General features: G+C 41.4%; 1 protein-coding gene across 1 annotated transcript; it reads right to left on the reverse strand.

Annotated features, from left to right (window-relative positions):
- Positions 1 to 5,241: 5,241 nt before the first annotated feature.
- Positions 5,242 to 21,238, reverse strand: LOC127361207 (scavenger receptor cysteine-rich type 1 protein M130-like). The gene is made up of 9 exons (XM_051395622.1): positions 21,199 to 21,238; positions 18,042 to 18,071; positions 17,890 to 17,966; positions 17,676 to 17,691; positions 16,940 to 17,254; positions 16,560 to 16,841; positions 8,558 to 8,872; positions 8,184 to 8,465; positions 5,242 to 6,145 (listed from the first exon to the last, which is right to left on the reverse strand). The coding sequence occupies exons 1-9, from the start codon at positions 21,236 to 21,238 to the stop codon at positions 6,117 to 6,119; spliced, it is 1,386 nt and encodes a 461-aa protein (XP_051251582.1). The 3' UTR covers positions 5,242 to 6,116.

Genomic DNA, 21,238 nt, shown 5'->3' on the forward strand with positions numbered 1-21,238 from the left:
TAAAAACAATTAAATATTCTACAACAAAAAACAAATCCCTAAAAAAAATTAAATATAATTTTATTAAATAATATTAAAACAAAGGAAATATTAAAAATTTAAATAAAAACATTAAAAAAAAAAGACTATAAATTTAAAAAAAATGAAGGGAATAAGGGGATGAAGAAAAATGTAAAAATCAAACTTTTACAACCTTACAAATATAAAAAAAAAAGATTAAAAGAGGGGGAAAAAAAAGGAGAAAATTTTGCGGTTAAATTTGGCTTTTGAAATTGTTTAAATTTAACCTAAATCGATTTAATATATAAATAAAAAAAAATAAAGGAAATAAAATAAAAAAAAAAAATATACTTTGCCTCGTACCCCCATAAAGAATTACATTGTATATAATAATTCAAAACAAATTAAAAATAAATATTTTTATAAACTAAAAAATATAAAATAAACAAAAATAAATTTTAAATTATAAAATTAAGATAAAATAACAATCAGAATAAAAAAAAAAAATTTAAATTAAAAAATAAAAATTTACTTTTAGAAAAAAATATATTATAAAAATACAAATTTTTAAATTAATTTTAATAATTAAAAAAAAAAAAAAAACATAAAAAAAAATTTAAATTTTATTATTATAATAGATTAACCTGAAAGAACAAATTTTTATAAAAAAATACTCAACCTTTTTAAAAAAAATACAAAAACAAAAAAAAAACAAAAAAAAACGAAATAAAAGTTAACCTAAAACCGTAGGAGGGGTTTAGTCAACTACCCCAGTTTGAAGAAAGGATACTTTACTTACCCTATTAAAAAAAAAAAAAATAAAAAAAAAGAGGAGGTTAATTTTAGGTCTCGTTGAACATAACATAATGTAGGGCGGGGTTGCCCCACAAAAAGACAAAAAAGTTAAAGGTTGTATTTTAAAAAAAATATATTTAAACACCCGCCGGTTACGGGTTGGTTTTTTGGAATAACTATACAATAGGGTTTTTTTTTTTTGAGCCGAAAGTAAAACGAAAGAAACAATCCCAACCCCCCCCTCTTATAGGGGCAGAGGGGGCCCCGCCGGGAGTAGGGGGGGGGGGGGTTTTTAACCAATCATGGAGGGGAAAATATATTTTTGGGGGGGGGGTAAAGCGGGGTTACCCACCCCCCTCCCTTCAATCCAACTATTTTGGTAACAGAAGGAACCCGGGGTAAAGGGCAATAGAGGAAAAAAATAAAAAGAAAATACCCTGGCGGGGCGGGTATGTCGGGAGACAGGGGGGGGGCCCTAAAAGAACCCGCGTTGGGAGGGGAAAAAAGCCCGGGTCCACACAACCACGCCCAAACCAAGCAGAGAAGAAAAAAAAACGACAAAACAAACCTAACCACCTGGGGGGGGGCAAGAGGCCGGGGCGGGGGGGGGGGGTGGGGGGGGGGGGGGGGGGGCGGCCCCCAACCCCCAAAACAAACAACTTAAAACACACCGCTTCAACCCCCGACGGCCGGGTGGGGGGGGGCCCCCCCCCCCCCCCCTACGGGGGGTGCACAAACACCCCCGGGGCGGGAAAGATTCTGGCTAGGCGGGGGCGGGCCATCCCCCACTCCCCCCCACCCCCCCCCCCCGCGGTCCCCCCGGGACCCCCCCGCCCCCGGGGGACCCCCCCCCTCCCCCCGGGGAGAACCGGGGGGTGGGCGCCGAGGCCAAGAGGGGGGTCCAGGGGGCCCGGGGCCCCCAGCCTCCCAGCGTTGGCGCCCCCCAAAACACCCCGCCCCCGTTCAGCGGGGGGGCAGGCGGGGCCCGGAGAGGCCCATAACGCCCCCCAGGGAGGGGGGGGGGGGTCGGCATCCAGGTTTACCATGGGGCCAAGGGAAAAACCCAAGACTAAAGAGGGTTGGCCCCCGGGGGGGGGGTGGGCCGGGTTGGTAGGCGGCAACCCCCCCCCCTCAAACTTTATTAACAACAAAAACCAAGTGTTGTTGGGGGGGGGGGGGGCGGGGCTGGGGGCGGGCACCGCCGCCCAAAAACCGCACCTGAAACGGTACACCACGGTTAGCGGGGGTGGGCCGGGGTACAACCCCCACCGCCCCACCCTTACACGGGCCCGGTTGTGGAAGGGGGTTGGGGGGGGGGGCTGCCGGGAATGCGGGGGCGCCCCCGGGGGCCCTTATCCTCGGGGCCGTTTTCCGGCCCCCAAAACACCACGCCGTTTCAAAGGGGCGGCGGCCCCCCGCCGGCGGGCCCTTAATCCCGGGTTGGGGGGGGGGGGCGTTCCCGGGCCTACCCCCCTCCCCCGGGGGCGTTTAAAACCCCCCCCTAGGCCCCTCCCCAACCCGCCCCAACCCGGGCCCCCTAACAGAGGAGAGGCCCACATAACCAGACCCCCCCTCCCAGTTATAAAAAAACACCCCCCCCCCCCCCCCCCAAGCGTACAAACAGGAGGGGGGCGCCCCCCCCCACCGGGGGCCCCCCACCTTCCCCCACCCCACCGGCCCTGGCCCCCCCCCCACCACGTGGCTGACCCCCCCCTAAAAGCTACCCCAAAAAAAGAAATAACCCAACCCCCCCCCCCCCGACCCCTACCCGCACCTAAAGGAACCCTACCCCCGCCAGCCCGCCCCCTTTTGAAGGGGGACGTGGGGGGGGGGCCCCCCAAAGGACCTTAAACACCCACAAATTCCCAAAAAAACACCCATAACACAACATCCTTTCGGCTCCCCCCAAAAACCCCCTCCTCTCAACGCCTTTTTAAAGAAAAACACAACCCCCCTTTCTTTAAACCTTGGCGGGGCGGCGGGAAAAAATATAAAATACTAAAAATAACCCCCCATATAAACCCCTCTATTTTAAATTCACGGTAACCCCACAACTAAGTCCCCCCCGCTTACCCCCCTTTTTACAACAATCCGACAGATCCCCCCCCAACCCGTTTGTTTGCCCCCCCCGGTTTTAAAACCCCGGGGGGGGGGCCAAAACCAAGCGGGGGGGGGGGTTTGTCTTTTGGGGGCCGCGGGGGGGCGGCAAGGACCGGGAAGGCCGGGGGAGTGGGGGGATGAAACCTCAAACTACACAAAGGCCAACGCACATTACACACCATTCGTGGTCGTTCCCACCCAGGGTGAGGGCGAACAACTGGGGGGCAATTAGGGCGGGGGGGGGGGGAGAGGGGGCCAAAAAAAAACCATCTTTGGGGAACCAGAAATAAAGATATCAATTAAAAAAAAAAGTTTACATAATATTAACGAAATATGTTTTGAGGGAAGATTTTAAAAAAGAGTATTTTAATAACAAAAAATAGAGTGTTTTTTAAAAGAAGCATTGTTTGGGGGGATAAACATCATAATAGAGAAAAAAAAAGTATATATAGGATAAAATTTTTTTTTCCCTAATATTAAGCCCTAAAAAATGATGGTAAATAAATAAAAAAAAATTTTTTTAATAAAAAATTTTATATCTTTTAAAAAAAAAAAAATAAATAAGAATAAACTAATAAAAAAAATAATTTAGTAATAGATAATGTTTTTGATTTAAATGTAGGGTTGTTTTTTCAAACAAAAAACCGGGGCCATATTAAAAAAAAACAATAAAAATAAAATTTTAAATATCAACATCTTTTAACCCATAAAAAAATAAATATTGAAAAAAAAAAAAAAATATTTATTATTACACAACCAACACAATTATAATTTTCTTCCTCATTTAAAGGGTGGGGAGAAATTTGGTAAAATTATTAAAAGAGCTAAAAAAAACAAAAAGTTAACCAAATTTTCTTCTGAATCTTTTTTAGAGAAAAAAAACAGTTGGCTTTTAAAAAATTCAAACATTTTTTAAAAAAACCTACCACATACCTTTTTAAAACGCCACGTACGTGGTAAAAATAAGAAACTGGGGGACGAACACCAAAAAAGTTTATAGAGGTAAGAAGAAGATTAGAAGGGGGGCCGGAAACTCCTCTCCTAATCAAATTCACCAAACAACAAAATAAAATACTCACAAACATATTAAAAACCACGACTCAAATTTAAATATAAAAAAATTAATTGGTGTAAAGAAAAGGTAAATTCCTAAATAGAGAGGGGGAAGGACCGGTATAGTTAAGAATAGGGGGGAAAAAAAAAAAAATTCCATTTAAGGAAATACACTAAAGGAACATTTATAAGTAAAAAAAAAAAACCCCAAATAACATAAAAAATTACAAAAAACAATTAAAATAAAAATATTAATTTTTGTAAAAAAAGTTAAAAAAAAAATTATTTAAAAATGAAAAATTAACTAAAAAAAGTTTTAATAAAAAAAATTTTAATGAAAATAAACAATTACCATTTGGGGGGGGGAGAAAAAAAAAGTAGAAATTAAATAATTATTATAAAAAAAAAAAAATTTTAAAACATCCAAAATAATAAGAAAAATAATAAAAAAAAAAAAATTTAGAAACGAAAAAAAAAACCATACAATATAATAATAAACAAAAAAATTTTATTTTTACCACATAATTAATATTTTTTGGCCTCTAACAAAAAAGTAAATAGTTTAACTAATTATTATTTAATTATTAAATTAAATATTTATTAATTACAAAATTTATTTTTTAATAAAAACAAAAAATTAATTTTTAAAAAAAAAGAATAACACACAAATTCAAAAAAAAAAACAAAACTTTTTTTAAAAAAAATTTATACATAAAAAAAAATTTAAAGATTTTTTAAAAAAACTTTAGATAAAATTCAATTATATAAAATTCAATTTTTATCTAAACCTACAAACCTCAAAACTCAATTTTATTCTTTAAATCAAAAAATCATGTATTACAGAAACCAAGTTTAAATTTTTTTTTTAAAAATTCTTAATTTATTTTCAAAAAAATTTTTAGTTACAAACATCCAAACAAATAAGTATTTAATTTAACTTTAAAATTTAATAAAGGGAATTTAAACTTTGACTGAAAGCACAATACACTACAAAAACAAAATTTTATTCGTCCCTAGACCCCCCAATTTTATGAATAGAAAGGAACTTACTTAAAACTGGGATTCAAAACTCTGACCAAATAGAATGAATCCATTTGAATCATGAAATCAAACCACCTGACTACTGATCAACGTACTACACACAAATCAAACATTTTCCCAACTAAGAGAAAAAAACCAAGAAATTCTTGTGAAGCACTAAAATCAGTTAATTTACAGTTTTGTAGTTTAATAAACTGCTTTTACCTTCTTTCTCCAACAAAAAGTAAGCAAAATTCATATGAAATAAGCAAATGTTTATGAAACTGCTTTTATTTATTTTTTAACATAGTAGATGGCAGTGATACATCATTACAGTGATCTAAATAAAGTTATAAAGTTCACATCTCACTAACAAGGCGACATTGGTGTCAAACAGCTGCTGACTTTCTGACATTGTACTTTGTCTGCTAACTACATGACTTACATCATTCACTGCAATCTTTTTAAACAGATTCAGAAAAAGGGAAGCAGATTTGTTGCACCAACCCTGGCTGTGCTCCAGATCTACAAATACGACAGCAGGTCGTCCTGAAGTTTTTCCTCTTATCTCAGGATTCAATTGTTCAAATGTCACTTAATTTGATCGAGTATTGTAACACCAGATTAAGTGGATTTGACTTCATTTCACTTTTATTTTAATTTAATATTTAACATTACTTGGCCAACATTGTTCCACAATTACCAACACTCCCAAATTCCCAGCCAGCCTGGGTCAGTGTGTCTTTGGTTTTGATGGTTGGTGGTATTTGGATCTCAGTATTCCTGCTTTCAAGTCTAGTTTTCTAATGAAACTATATTTGTGAGGTTTTTTAAGATTTACGTCTTCAGTAGGAACAAACAGGGTTGGAGCTGAGAGCCACAGACAGGAAGTCAGAAAGTATTGAGAGACAGGGTAACATGTTGTTGTTTTTGGTCTTTTCATCTTCAGAGTAATACAGATATAATGTTATATAATAATTTCAGACATGAGTATAAAAATGTAAAATCCTCGACTGAGCTGATGGTTGTCAGTCAGCTGTGAAATCCATGTGAGAGGAGCTCCTTGGAGGTCCTACTCTGCTCCCTGAGCACCTTCCTCTTCAGTCGGCCCTCCTCCAGCTGCAGGAACACCCAGGTTATCATCCAGCTCAATGCCCGGCTTCTGCCCCCTGCAGGCCTGGAGAGACATAACAGCATTTTTTTTTTTCCCTTTGTGTTCAATGCTAGTGAGTCCTTAATGGTGAATTCCCACCAAACACAAATACAATTATTCCCATGAGTAGACTGCATACAGTGTCAATGCAAAGACGCAAATAGAAGTGAATTTACACCGGGTGACGTGAATGGGGAAAAATTCTAATTTAAATTGAAAATATTCAACTTTGAAGAGACAGAGCTACTGCTTTACACTTGTCTGAGAAACAGTTTCATCTCCATTATAAGACACTTTCAATATCGGTTGTCATGGCAATGTGAAGATCTGATCTAGTGAACCAGTAGACCCAGAATAATGATTGCTGGTGTAGACTGTTCAACTTAGTTTGTATTAGGGTTAAGTTTAAAATTGAGGATTCAAACGATTTTACATTGATAGAGTCTCACAGGAATCTCAGTCTCTCTGTGTGTGTGTGTGTGTGTGTGTGTGTGTGTGTGTGTGTGTGTGTCAGCACAAGTACATTACTGTCATATTACACTAAACAAAATTATAAAAGCATCACTTGTTTTCATCATGAGCTGAACTCAAAGATCTGAGACTTTCTCTATGAATGCAAAAGGCCTATTTTTCTCAAATATTGTTCACAAATCTGTTAAAATCTGTGTTTGTGAGTATAATATATAATCATCCATCCACCTCACAGGTGGGGCATATCAAGATGCTGATCAGACAGCATGGGTATTGCACAGGTGTGCCATATGCTGGCCACAATAAAAGGCCACGTGAAAATGTGCAGTTTCACCGTATTGGGAGGGTCTGGGGGGCGTCCGCAAACCAGTCAGTATCTGGTGTGACCACCATTTGCCTCACGCAGTGCAACACATCTCCTTCGCATAGAGTTGATCAGGTTGTTGATTGTGGACTGTGCGATGTTGGTCCACTCCTCTTCAATGGTTGTGCGAAGTTGCTGGATATTGGCAGGACCAGAGCATCCCAAACATGCTCAATGGGTGACATGTCCGGTGAGTATGCTGGCCATGCAAAAACTGGGATGTTTTCAGCTTCCAGGAATTGTGTACAGATCCTTGCAACATGGGGCCGTGCATTATCATGCTGCAACATGAGGTGATGGTCGTGGATGAATGGCGCAACAATGGGCCTCAGGATCTCGTCACAATATCTCTGTGCATTCAAAATGCCATCAATAAAATGCCCCAGTGTTCGTTGTCCATAACACATGCCTGTCCATACCATAACCCCACTGCCACCATGGGCCACTCAATCCACAACCTTGACATCAGCAAACCGCTCACCCACACGACGCCATACACGCTGTCTGCCATCTGCCCTGTACAGTGAAAACCGGGATTCGTCCGTGATGAGAACACCTCTCCAAAGTGCCAGACGTCATTAAATGTGAGCATTTACCCACTCAAGTCAGTTACGACAATGAACTGCAGTCAGGTTGAGACCCCATTGAGGACGACGAGTATACAGATGAGCTTCCCTGAGACCGTTCCTGACAGTTTGTGCAGAAATTCTTTGGTTATGCAAACCAATTGTTGCAGCAGCTGTCCGGGTGGCTGGTCTCAGACGATCTTGGAGGTGAAGATGCTGGATGTGGAGGTCCTGGGCTGGTGTGGTTACACTTGGTCTCTGGTTGTGAGGCCGGTTGGATGTACTGCCAAATTCTCTGAAACACCTTTGGAGACAGCTTATGGTAGAGAAATGAACATTCAATTCACGGGCAACAGCTCTGGTGGACATTCCTGCAGTCAGCATGCCTAAGGCACACCTGTGTAATATCCATGCTGTTTGATCAGCATCTTGATATGCCACACCTGTGAGGTGGATGGATTATCTCGGCAAAGGAGAAGTGCTCACTATCACAGATTTTGACAGATTTGTGAACAATTTTTGAGAGAAATAGGCCTTTTGTGTACATAGAGAAAGTCTTAGATCTTTGAGTTCAACTCATGATAAATGGGGGCAAAAATAAAAGTGTTGAGTTATAATTTTGTTTAGTGTATGTCACTCATGATGTCACTGATAGGATTACCTGAACAGGTGAGATCCAGGATGTAGGAAGAGGACCCTGATGTTATGCAGTCCCTCAGAGCAGATCCAGACTGAACACAGTAAGACCACATATCCCATACAGGTCTGTCTGATGACTCTCTCTGTTCTACAGAAACAGCAGAGCCACAGTCCAGTCCTCTGCAGACATCAGCTGCTTCCTTCAGGGTCCAGCCAGAGCCAATCGCTGGTCTCCAGTCTCCCTGATATTTCAGCTCCAGTGTTCCTGCACAGCGACTGCCTCCTCCCACCAACCTGACAGACTCTGAACATAAAAAAGAGAGTCATCAGTAAAATAATAAAGTGAGTTTCATCAGAACAGAAACGAACTAATCAGAGCTCCAGCTCCTCTTCTACCTGAGCAGGTGAGTCCAACAGCTTTTCCAGGTGAGCAGGTGTTTCTAGCTGAGCCTGAGCTTCTACAGTCCAGAAGAGCAGACTCATTGCCTCCACACTGGAACTCTTTGGTCCACATTGGAGCCTCCACTTCTCCATAGAGCGCCCCCTTGAGGACTGAAGGAGCCCCACAGCCGAGCTCCCTACAGACCACCTCTGCATCCTGCTGGTCAAAGTCAGCTTCACACACTGAGGACCACCACTGGTTAGACTGGTCAGACTTCACCTCCAGTCTGCCTGAGCACAGACTAGTCCCATCCACCAGCCTGACAGAGTCTGGAGAGATAATAGAAGATAAAACAGAGAGAGATAAAAGACAGCAGATATAAAATAAAAAGATCATTAAACAGCACCTGGTAAATGGCGAATGGGCTGTACTTTCATAGCACCTTTCTAGTCTTCTGACCACACAAGACACTGTACACAACATGCCACATTCACTCATTGATACACACTCATAAAGTAATGGCAATGGCCATCACAAATGGAAATTGATTAATTTATACTAGAGCCCGACCGATTTATCGGCGGGCCAATATTAGGCATTTTCCAAACTATCGGTATCTGCATTTATGATGACCGATAAATTAATATTTTAAAAAATAAAATAAAAATGGACAAAACACCCATCAACCATGTTATGAGTGTTGGCGTTGCATAGTTTGTCCACCCGAGGGCCCTCTACAATGTCTCTGTTGGCAACACTCGTGTAAAGCCACAAACCTTGGAACCAGCCGATCCAGCCAGAGTCGGGCAGAGCGAACGGGTTATCCACGACTGAGATCATCGGTGAAGTGTGTTCATGGTAAGTTTGCAACTGTCATGAGACATACATTGCTTGAATAACAATTAAAAGAACATCCCCATCAGTTCTCTAAACTCAATAAGCATGACAAAATTCATGACAACCATGTCCAGTTTTGCTGTTGTTAGCCGAGAGTGAAATGGATTTAGCTAGTACGTTAGTTGTTACAGTAGCTATAGTTGACTGACGGCCCGCGGGCCGGAAGAAGACAGAGTATTGAACATAGCACATTGCTTTATTAAACTTTATTCACCGACAACTGTAACTTACACTGTACATTTACTGCTACTTACTTCTCTGGTCTGCTGCCGTTCACCGCCGCTCACGCGCTCCCGCCTGCACACTACGCTCTCTCTCTCGCTCTACCACACACATGTTACACTGATCTATTCCTCTTATAACATTCATTAGTCCAAATGACTTTGTCAAAAAGGAGACTAAACTTAGCAAACTAAACAGTGATTAAACCTACTTCATGTAAAATGCTGCTTCAGACACTTTTGCTCTGTGAAAATACTTACTGTGTCTAAGTTTACATTTTCACAGATGTGAAAATGTACGTAAATTTAAAATAATTTCTAGATCTTGACAAGTTGTTTTAGTTATTATTAACTGTAAGAGAAAGTTACCCTGATATTATTGTTCAGTTCCAGGTACATGTTACTTAATGTTCTGAGGCTTTGTAGATCCACATCCACTGATCTTTAAATTGTAATGCACATGTGTAAATGAAATTAATATAATATATTGTTGAAATTACACTTATTTTCCTTAAGAAAATTCAGGTTGTTCATAATGTTTTATGAAAAGAAAGTTTATTAAATGTCATCATTTTCAGAATGTATTTCTATTTCTTTGCAATAAAACAAAGACAACAATTAGGGGTTGTTGCTATTTATAGTTAATTATGCCTTAATTTTACTGGTCCAGCCCACTTAAGGTCAAATTGGGTTGTATGTTGCCCCTGAACCAAAATGAGTTTGACACCCCTGGTATATAGTTTATATTTTGCTGTTGTTATTTATCAGAACTTCTAGAACTTAACAGAATATTTTTTTTTCCAGTCTTGTTCAAAGTTATATTTATGAAGCTTACCAAGTCTATTAATACAACTTAAATATATATCAGCCGATATATCGGAATATCGGATTTTTAAATCACCAAATATTTGTATCGGTATCTGCCTTAAAAATCCTTTATCGGTCGGGCTCTAATTTATACACGTTTTGACATTGAGTGTTGTGTCCTTGTGTTCGTGGAAACATGGCTTAACGACAGCATCCCGGACTGTGCCATTCAGCTAGCCCGGCTAACATGCTACCGGGCGGACAGAGCGCGCGACGGGGGACTCTGTGTTTACATCAATGATGCCTGGTGCCGCGACGCTGTTGTGGTCTGCCAACACTGCTCATCACTGGTGGAGTTTATGGTTATTAAATGCCGACCATTCTAACTGCCAAGGGAATTTAGTGCCATATTGCTGGTGGCAATATACATCCCCCTGGCTCCAACAACAACAGGAGCGAGGCACTGTATGAACTCCATCAGCACATCAGTGACCAGCAGACAGCCCACCCAGATGCCTTCCTCATTCTGGCTGGGGATTTCAACCACGCAAACCCCAAGAGCGTGTTTCCATAACTCCACAGACACATCAACTTTCCCACACGAGGAAACAATATCCTGGACAATGTCTACACCACACACAGAGGTGCCTACAAAGCCCGTCTCCTCCCCCACCTCGGGGCCTCAGACCACACCACAGTTATGCTAATGTCAGCATACAGGCCGCTGGTTAAAGTCACCAAACCAACTACAAAGCAGATACGCGTGTGGCCTGAGGGGTCTTCAGAGGCACTCCAGGACTGCTTCTCCACCACCGACTGGAGCATGTTCAGACAGGCAGTCACCTACAACAACACTACAGAACTCCAGGATTACACAGAGACCATCACTTCCTACATGAGGAAGTGCATGGACGATGTCACGGTCACCAGAACCATCTCCATTCGGGCCAACCAGAAGCCATGGGAAGTCCACAGGCTCCTGAGGGCTCAGAACGCCACCTTCAAAGCTGGCGACGAGATGGGCCTGAGGACAGCCAGGGCCAACCTGTCACTCAGGCATCAGAAAGGCCAAGAGGCAGTACTCCAGGAGGATCGCAGACCGCTTCAATGACAGCAGAGACACCAGGAACCTGTGGCGAGGGATGCAGACCATCACAGACTATAAGCCCTCTCCGCAGACCTGTGACAGCTCCACCTCTCTGCTGAACCAGCTGAACGACTTCTTCGCTCACTTTGAGGCAGACAACAGCACCCCAGCACAGAAGACCCCACCACCTCCCGGCAACCAGGTGTTGATGCTATCACATGATAGCGTGAGGAGATCCCTCAGAAGGACGAACCCACGAAAAGCCCAGGGTCCTGACAACATTCCGGGTCGTGTCCTGAGAGACTGTGCAGAGGAGCTCACAGATGTCTTCACTGACATCTTAAACACCTCGCTGAGACAGGCTGTTGTCCCCACGTGCCTCAAAGCCACCACCCCGGTCTCCCTCCTGCCACAATGACTACCGCCCGGTCGCACTCACTCCCATCCTCATGAAGTGCTTCGAGCGGCTAGTCATGCAGCACATCAAGTCTGTCCTCCCCCCCGCCCTGGACCCTTTCCAGTTTGCATATCGGTCTAACCACTCAACCGATGATGCCATCTCTGCTACCCTCCACTCAGCCCTCACCCACCTGGAGACAAAACACTCCTACGTCAGAATGCTGTTCATCGACTTCAGCACAACACCACACTACCTCACCTGTTTAAATACTTTACTTATTTAAATATTTTACCCCTATATTATTTCACCATGTAGATACCCAAGTGCCTTAATTCTTGATTGTTGTTTATTTTATGTCTGTTAAATTGTTGATTGTTTATTTTATGTCTTGCTGATTGTTTATTTTATGTCTGTTAAATTTTTGATCGTTTATTTTATGTCTTGTTGATTGTTCATTTATGTCTGTTAAATTGTTGATTGTTTACTTGTCTTTTCTATTTATAGAAGATTTATTTTTATTGCCTGTGTGCACCGTGGGTCCGAGAGGACTGAAATTTCATCTGTGCTGTATGTTGTGCATATAGCATATTTGACAATAAAGCTGACTTGACTTGACTTGATTGATTTACAGCATTGGGAGCAATTTGGAATTCAGTATATTGCACAAGGACACATCAACATGCAGCTGGATGAGCCAGGGATCGAACTGACAACTCCCAAATAATGAACAACCCACTCTACTTCCTTAGCCACAGCTGCCCCAATTCAGTGATTCAGACTGTACACTGACAACACACAACTCAGTCACGAAGCTGGTGACATATTTTTCAGTGAAAACATTGGGGAACTAAGCTTCCCATAGCCTCTTAATAGTGTTTTCTAGGTTACCATCATATTGACAATGTAACACTTGTTATCCATTTTTCAACCATTGTTCATTGTTGGAGCCAATCTGTGTGTTTTTTTTGGTTTTTCGTCTAAAACGTTAAATATTTTGTATTTTTGGGGGTTTTAGTATCCCATCCCACAAGAGGGCAGTAACATGTTGGTGATGGGTCACGTCACACAATCAAGTAATAAATAGACACAGGCTCGTGTTTGGACTACAGGAGATGTATCGGTTCTTACATCATACTGGCATAACATAACAAGAGACGCAAAACAAAAGGATACATTTTAAAAACTGCAAAGTACAAACACATCACTAAGGAAACTACATTCTGCAATCTATAACATCAGCGAAACAGAAGACGCACGAAATAAGTGGCACAAGATAAGTAAAGCAGTGCGTGTCAAGAACACATTTATTTCACCACTGTGGCCATCAGTACTGGGCAGTGATGGGTAAGTTACTTTAAAAAAGTAATTAGTTACAGTTACTAGTTACTTCTTCCAAAAAGTAACTAAAATACTTACTCAGTTACAAATTATAAAATTCAATTCAATTCAATTCAATTCAATTTTATTTGTATAGCGCCAATTCATAACAGAAGTTATCTCAGGACACTTTTCAAATAGAGCAGGTCTAGACCGAACTCTTTAAAACATTATTTACAGAGACCCAACAGTACCACCATGAGCAAGACCTTGGCGACAAGGGCAAGGAAAAACTGCTTGTTAAAAGGCAGAAACCTAGGACAGATCCTTCGGCTCTAGGTGGGTGGTCGTCTGCCTCGACCAGTTGGGGTGAAAGAGAGAGAGAGAGAGAGAGACAGACAGACAGGTGCACAGCAACAACAGTATTGGCAATGGCAATCTAGCAGGACCATGGCAGGAGGCTCCACCAGGATCGATAAGAACCTGCGAGACAAGAAAGCACAAGAACTCCGGGGAAGAAGTGAAGTTAGTAACATGCATTAAAAAAAAAATTTAAAAAATAGAACAGTGTAACAATATGAGGTGCTTTCAATCTAACATAATAATAATAGCATAATGTGCATTTCACGATTACATTCGTTCCTTTAATTCTTGGAGGGAAAAGTAATGGCTATACTTCCATTTAAAGAAGGCTACTTTTGGATTATTTGGGCTCACCATACCTGTGTCTTGTTGGCTGACTCGCTTGTGTTGTTTGTTGTGTGTCCGACTATGCGTGCTTTCGAACACCCGCCCAACTCTATCTCCTTGGCTTACCATGAAATTTTACTCAGCATCAGCCAATCGTCAGCATTTATGCGCTTGTCTTGTGCACTGCCCACTAACCAAGGAAGAACAGTAAAAAAAAAACAGTAAAAAAAAGTCTTTGCCTCTCGGCTCAGAGATCTAGTTGGTCTGGTGAAAAAAACAGCTTCAATTATAGTAACGCGCCGCATTTTTTGGCAGTAACGGCGTTATTAAGATAGGACGAGTAATCAATTAGATTACTCATTACTGAAAAAAGTAAAGCCGTTAGTAACGCCGTTATTTATAATGCCGTTATTCATGTCACTGATAACGGCAAGGTAAAGCACTGAGTGAGTGACATTAGTTGAGATACTCTATATAAACATTATAGTGCTCTTTATTCAGAGAGACGCCAGCTCCTCTACTTTTTACTCCATTACTAGTATTTGTATACAGGGCTGTCTGCCCGGTCCAATGTAACGGCGATGGCCAATGCGGTGTCTATGGTTACACATGCAAGTGTGATGATGTCATTTGTTAAAAATCAGATAATTTGCCCTGTGAATCAGGGGAGACTGGTGGAGCTGCCTTGTTAATACCTTAACTGTCACCTTCTCTCTGTTGAACAGTGTAACAATGTGGGACCCGAGCAGGACCTAAACAGGGCTACATGCAGTCCCAGGTAGTTACCTACCTATCTATTACAACATGTTATGACCCAGCTAATATCACACTGTCACTAAGGCTATAAGTTTTCACCTATGACCCGAGTCAAAAATATAACAAAAGCAGTGCGTGTCAAGAACACATTTCTTTCACCACTGTGGCCATCAGTACTGGGCCAAATACCGTAGACACAAAATCTGGAGATTGCTCTATCCTGGTCCTTCTGCTCAGGTTCTCCACAATCTTTGCTCTCCACACAAACAAGTTAAAAAACTTTACTTCTTTCTGAGTTTTCTGCAAAGATATGTAACCCAGAACAACAATGTGTTTAGAAAATGATCCAGAAGATCTTAAAGGGATAGAAGAAGAAGAAGAAGAAGAAGAAGAGGAAGAAGTTTATTTATCTGATTTAGGGTAATTCAATTTTTACACTTTTTTTATTTTAACCTTACACACATTGGCCTGAAATATACACACATACACTAGAGGATGCTGGTCCATAGAGGCAGGGGAGGTTGCTCATCCTCTGTTTCTGAGAGGCAAGAGGGAGATCAAACTATAAAAAGACTAACTGGTTGAAATAAACAAAGACCAAATCTCAGGATCATTTATGAAATCAGTTTCTGCTTTGGAGAAAATCCATTAAGTAAGTAAGTAAATTTAATTTATAAAGCACATTTAAACACAGCATAAACTGACCAAAGTGCTGTACAGCCCATTAAGTGCCTTAAAAACAAATAACAAAACTTTAAACTGAATCCTAAAATGAACTGGGAGCCAATGCAAGGAGGCCAGAATGGGGGTGATGTGCTCACGCCTCCTGGTGCCAGGTAGAAGACACGCAGCTGCAGACGTCTAAGTGAGGATAGGGGGAGGCCAAGGTAGAGAGAATTGCAATAATCCAGCCGTGATGTAATAAAGGCATGGATAACTTAGTCAAGGTCATTGTAAGATAGGAAAGATTAGAGGTGGGAGATCATTCTGAGCTGGTAAAAACTTTTTGACAACAGAGCTAATCTGTTTTTAAAGCAGAGACACCCAGGTTTCTGGCATAGGGTTTGACAGATGGGGTGAGGTGACCTAAGTTTTGCACTACAGTGCATCTTGCCTTGGGAGGACCAAAAATTATGACTTCTGTCTTGTCACTATTTAGCTGGAGGCTAATGAAATTGTGATTGAAATGCTTCAACAGCAAAACCTGCAGGACACCCCTAGTGTCTGGAGGAAAGTGCAGCTGCTGTTTCAGTGTGGGTGTTTACCAATTGTGCTGGGATCATTACTGTCATATACATGAGGAAAACTGTCAGCTGTCTCTGAATAGAAAGCACACACTACTTTAAAAAGCCCTGGTGAACCTGGACTTGTGATAACCCACCGTTGGGAATAAAATATTGGAACTGAAAGTACAGTAAACTTTGTTTGTCTGATTGGAAATGGGGCCAGCTTTGATTCAAGCAGCAAGTAGTCATCATCAGTCAGCACACTTTCCTTCACAGGTGTTGAACACTGGCCTGGTTCTTGTTTCATCTCACAGCCTTGATAAATACTCTATCTTCTGCATTAGGCCTGTAGGGTTCATCTGGAAACAACAGCAGTGAATACAATGATGTTGTTTTTAAGAACTCTTGGAAGCCATTGATTTACTGTTTCATTGTTATTGAACAGAAGAAAGTAGAGATTAGCCAACTAGTGTAAAATAACTGCTCCAAGCAGTTAGGGCTTCAGTGCCTTGCTCAAGAGACCTCGGCAGAGGCCAGGAGGTGAACTGGCATCTCTACAGGTGTGTGTCAACATTGGTACATTACAGTAACAGATGATGTCACTGATGGTCTTACCGGAACAGGTGAGATCCAGGATGTAGGAATAGGAATCTGATGTTACACAGTCCCTGAGAGCGGATCCAGAATGAATACACTCAGAGGTGATCCACCACAAAGGTCTGTCTGAGGATTCCTTTCTCCGTCCAACAGAAACAGGAGAGCCACAATCCAGTTCTCTGCAGACATCGGCTGCCGCCTTCAGGGTCCAGCCATAGCCAAACGCTGGTCTCCAGTCTCCCTGCTTCAGCTCCAGTGTTCCTGCACAGCGACTGTCTCCTCCCACTAACCTGACAGGCTCTGAACAGAAACAAGAGAGTCATCAGTAAAAGAAGTGGCAGTGAGTGAGTTTCATCAGAACAGAAATGAACCAATCAGAGCTGCAGCTCCTCTTCTACCTGAGCAGGTGAGTCCAACAGCTTTTCCAGGTAAGCAGGTGTTTCTAGCTGAGCCTGAGCTTCTACAGTCCAGGAGAGCAGACTCATTGCCTCCACACTGGAACTCTTTGGTCCACATTGGAGCCTCCACTTCTCCATAGAGCGCCCCCTTGAGGACTGAAGGAGCCCCACAGCCGAGCTCCCTACAGACCACCTCTGCATCCTGCTTGTCAAAGTCAGCTTCACACACTGAGGACCACCGCTGGTTAGACTGGTCAGACTTCACCTCCAGTCTTCCTGAACACAGACTAGTCCCATTCACCAGCCTGACAGAGTCTGGACAAATAATAGAAGATAAAATATAGAGAGATAAAAGACAGCAGACACAAAATAAAAAGATGTCATCAACTGGTAAATGGACATCTTTCTAGTCTTTTGACCACTCAAGGCACTGCACACTACATGCCACATTCACCCATTCACACACATCGATACAGTGATGGTCATAACAAAAGCAAAGTAATTCATATATAATTATATCACAGAACAATTTGCAGTTCAGTATTGTGCTCAAGGACACGTCAACATGCAACAGGAGGAGGTGGGGATCGGACCGTCAACCTTCCGACTTGTGGACAACTCACTCTTCTTCCTGAGCCACATCCACCCCAATCCAGTGATTCAAACTGGACTGTCATTAACAAAAGACCACATCTTTATAACAGCACAGATTATTAAAATAACCTGATGGTCTTACCTGAACAGGTGAGATCCTGGATGTAGGTAGAGGAATCTGATGTTACACACTCACTGAGAGCAGATCCAGACTGAACACAGTTAGACCTGACCCTTCAGACACGTCTGTCTGAGGAGTCTTCTCTCCGTAGTAGGGAAATAGGAGAGCCACAGTCCAGTTCTCTGCAGGCAACAGCTGCTTCCTTCAGGGTCCAGCCAGAGAGAAATTCACCTACTGGTCTCCAGTCTCCCTGATGTTTCAGCTCCAGTGTTCCTGCACAGCGATTGTCTCCTCTCACCAACCTGACAGTCTCTGAACAGAAACAAGAGAGTCATCAGCAAAAGAAGTGACTATAATCATTTATTTCTCTTTTCTTTCTGTATTTACCTGTGTTTTGTTCTCCTTCTATCTGCAGTCCTGAGGGGAAAAACAGAAAATATAGTATAAGTATAAAGCAGCATTTTGACACTGCAGTCAGTTTACCTGTTTACTACAGGTTAGAAGAACATGTGAATATCCTGAACACAAAAGTCATCAGGCGGGGTTACATAGAGTTAAAAGAATAGTTTTAACAAATATGATGTTGATGATTCCTCCACCTCAGCTCCTGTCTGTCCAACTATTTCACTCCTGGCTGACCTCTCTGCACTTCCTGTCACGCAACACTGCAAACATTTATTTTATTTAACAGCAGCAGACAAGATCATATTGCTCGACTGGAAAGACAGAACTAAACTATCCATCACACTGTGGCTTCGTTTGTGAACAGAACACAAGTCCCAGAGGACAGGGACTCTGACCCAGAGGACAGGGAATCTGAAACAGAGGACCGGGACTTTGACCCAGAGGACAGGGACTCTGAACCAGAGGACAGGTAAGGGGCTCTAGCCAACTGGTGAATGTTGCCTTGTGTGTTATTTGCAGAAAGGTCTGTAAAGGTGTAAAACTGTTGGTTTATTAAGTTCCTGTTACCATTGGCTAATTAATTAATTAATTAATGATCTGTTACCTACAATAACTTTCTCTCTTTAGGGTGTTTAAAATGTCTGTGAAATGTACAGACATGAAATATAAGATGAGTGATGGGACATCCCACAACTAATCAAATAATCAACTGATTCAGAGTGATCTAGTTTCAGAGCTTCCTCTAGGATTTTTTTCAGTGATGGAGGAAAGTCTTCTGTTGTACCCCACTGGAGTATTTTCAAACTGTGGTATTACTTACTATTAATACGTATTTATACTTTTACTTCAGTAAAGGATCTAATCTTTCCTCCACTCACAGCCTGCACTGTGTGTTACCAGCCGTGCCTTCCCCTTTAAGGAAGGTGGGCTTTTGGGCATCTTGTGCCAGTTTCAATAGGAAGTGAATCCCGGTGTGTGAGGATATTAACGTCACTAGAAGTGTGTAGTTAAGTTCAGATCTCAGTATAATAGTTACTGACGTGTTGTGTGTGTGTTTGCTGCCATAGAAAATAAATAAAAAGTCCCTGTTTATGTAACATTAACATTCTTACGGTGTCTTCTTGTTCTGTTCACAGCTGAGTTGGTCCAGAGTGTGGACAGATAGTTAGCTATCTAACAGATACAAATCAGGTTAAAGAAAAGGTTGAAGCCACACGTGATGAAATGATTGATTGCGTTTTCTTTAATGATTTATCAACAGATAAAGAATGACTTGTAGCTGTTAACTAACAAGTGAAGCACTAACGTAATTTATTTTACTAGGCTAGTTCGGTTTACAAACAGAGTTTTCATTTTGTTTCTGCTTGAAATGATCCCTTTCAGACAGTTTCTCTGGCCTGTCTCTCCTCTTTGCCACTCGCTTTTTCTCTCTCCGAAGCACAATGTCCAACAGTAATCAGCAACTGTTGAAAACACAGTACGCATTATATAGTTGTATGGATTAAACAAAGCCTTGGTGCATATAATTTGCATAGATGACTTTTACAGGAATTGTTTCAGCCTTACTTAAGATATAACATTATAGGACCCGCTAGTCTCGATAGCAGTGTCAGTAAGCTTGGACCTTACTGATTTTCGGGTTTTGAGAAAGTTGGAACCAGTTCCTTATAGAAATGGGTCTTGATCACCATCCCTAACAATGAGTGACCTCCATAGAAAAACAGGCAGGGCAGATTACAAGGACCTCAGCTGTCAGAGTTGAGATGGAGAACATTTAACATTTATCCAGGTTGTAACAGAGGCTACACAGTCATGAAGGGTAGTCAGGTTATTGAGGTTTTTAGGTTGAACTGAGAAATAAAGCTGCGTGTCATCAATATAGCAATGGTCGGAGAGGCCACTAAAGCAGAGTGCCAACTAAGTGTTTGTGTGCTCAAGGTTAATACACTCTTCACTAGGAACAAAATTACAGTTTACTTTTTATCTCACAAAAATTGGATTCCATTTTCATCTCTAAAAAGGAAGATCATGCTCATGGAGCGACAGCGCTCTCTGAAGTTTTATTGCTCCTACAGTGTTCAGATGTGTTTGTCTTCTCTACATAATTTGTCATTTGTGGTGGAATTTTAGTTTTTCCAGGATTTAAATAGCTCCAGATTGTGGTGTAACTCTTCAGGCCTGGTAACACTGAGAGTATGTGCGGAACAGGGATGGAGAAGGACTCCCACAGAGTAATACAAATCCAGGAGAGAGCATTAATCTTTATCACCTTCTAAGCTTGCAGATGTTTCAAGATGTTTGGCCAAAGTGATGGTAATTTCTTGGCTCTCTCTCTCCTTGTCTGTTTTTGAACATATGATTTTTGGTGGAACAATTTTTATCAGTTCCCTCTGCTTGTGCTATTACCTCAGCCTCAACTACTGCTCGCTCTCTGTGGAGACATATTCACATATGCTAATCATTAAAAAGTCATACCAGTCAGAAAACAACTTTCATTTGGAGGGGAACATAAAGTACTTCTTCTCTCTTCACTTTTTCCATAACTTTGTGATTCTTGTTCTGGTTTCTGGTTTGAAGGAGTTTCTCTCTCCAGTGTTTGGTGCAGCCTTTACTGAGTTACCTAAGTGACTGGTAATTTCCGTCGTCTCTATATGTTTTGTTTGGATTACATGAATGAATTACTCTCAGGGACTTTTTGTTTGTGGGGCTATTGTTGCACTTGCAGTGGCGTGTTGAGTGTGGTTGTTATTATTTATAGAATGTATAGAAATACATTAATTGGTGGTTGCAAACTAATAATTTGGTAAAAATAGAATAAAAACAGGGTTTGATTTGATTATAAAATCTGAAGGATTCAAACTTTAATGTCTAAGATCTTACTTTGATGCTTTTATATTTTTGTGTGTGTGTGTGTGTGTGTGTGTGTGTGTGTGTGTGTGTGTGTGTGCTTGTGAAAAACAGATAAAAAACATTCTTCAACTGAATCAACCAACAGCAGTTTGATTGATATTCAGTCATAACAAAACTGATTTAAAATCAATGAAAATGGAGATATCTGTTTCTGTAAATGAAGCCTTCATATGTTCCTCCAACATCCAACACAAATATTCAACACATCATCTTTAAAGCAGAGTCCTACCTGAGCTCAACAGCAACAGCAAAAGCACCAGGTGATCCAT

Source organism: Dicentrarchus labrax, unplaced genomic scaffold, assembly GCF_905237075.1.
Source record: "Dicentrarchus labrax unplaced genomic scaffold, dlabrax2021, whole genome shotgun sequence".
Lineage (NCBI taxonomy): Eukaryota > Metazoa > Chordata > Actinopteri > Moronidae > Dicentrarchus > Dicentrarchus labrax.

What these genes read in the sequence shown, in the direction of transcription:
- LOC127361207 (XM_051395622.1), bottom strand. Translation starts at nt 21,238, where the DNA reads ATGGATCACCTGGTGCTTTTGCTGTTGCTGTTGAGCTCAG. An exon ending in CCTGGATCTCACCTGTTCCG is followed by an intron (nt 8,873 to 16,559) that starts GTAAGACCATCA and finishes TTATCTCTCCAG; the next exon opens with ACTCTGTCAGGCTGGTGGAT. An exon ending in CCTGGATCTCACCTGTTCAG is followed by an intron (nt 6,146 to 8,183) that starts GTAATCCTATCA and finishes ATGTCTCTCCAG; the next exon opens with GCCTGCAGGGGGCAGAAGCC.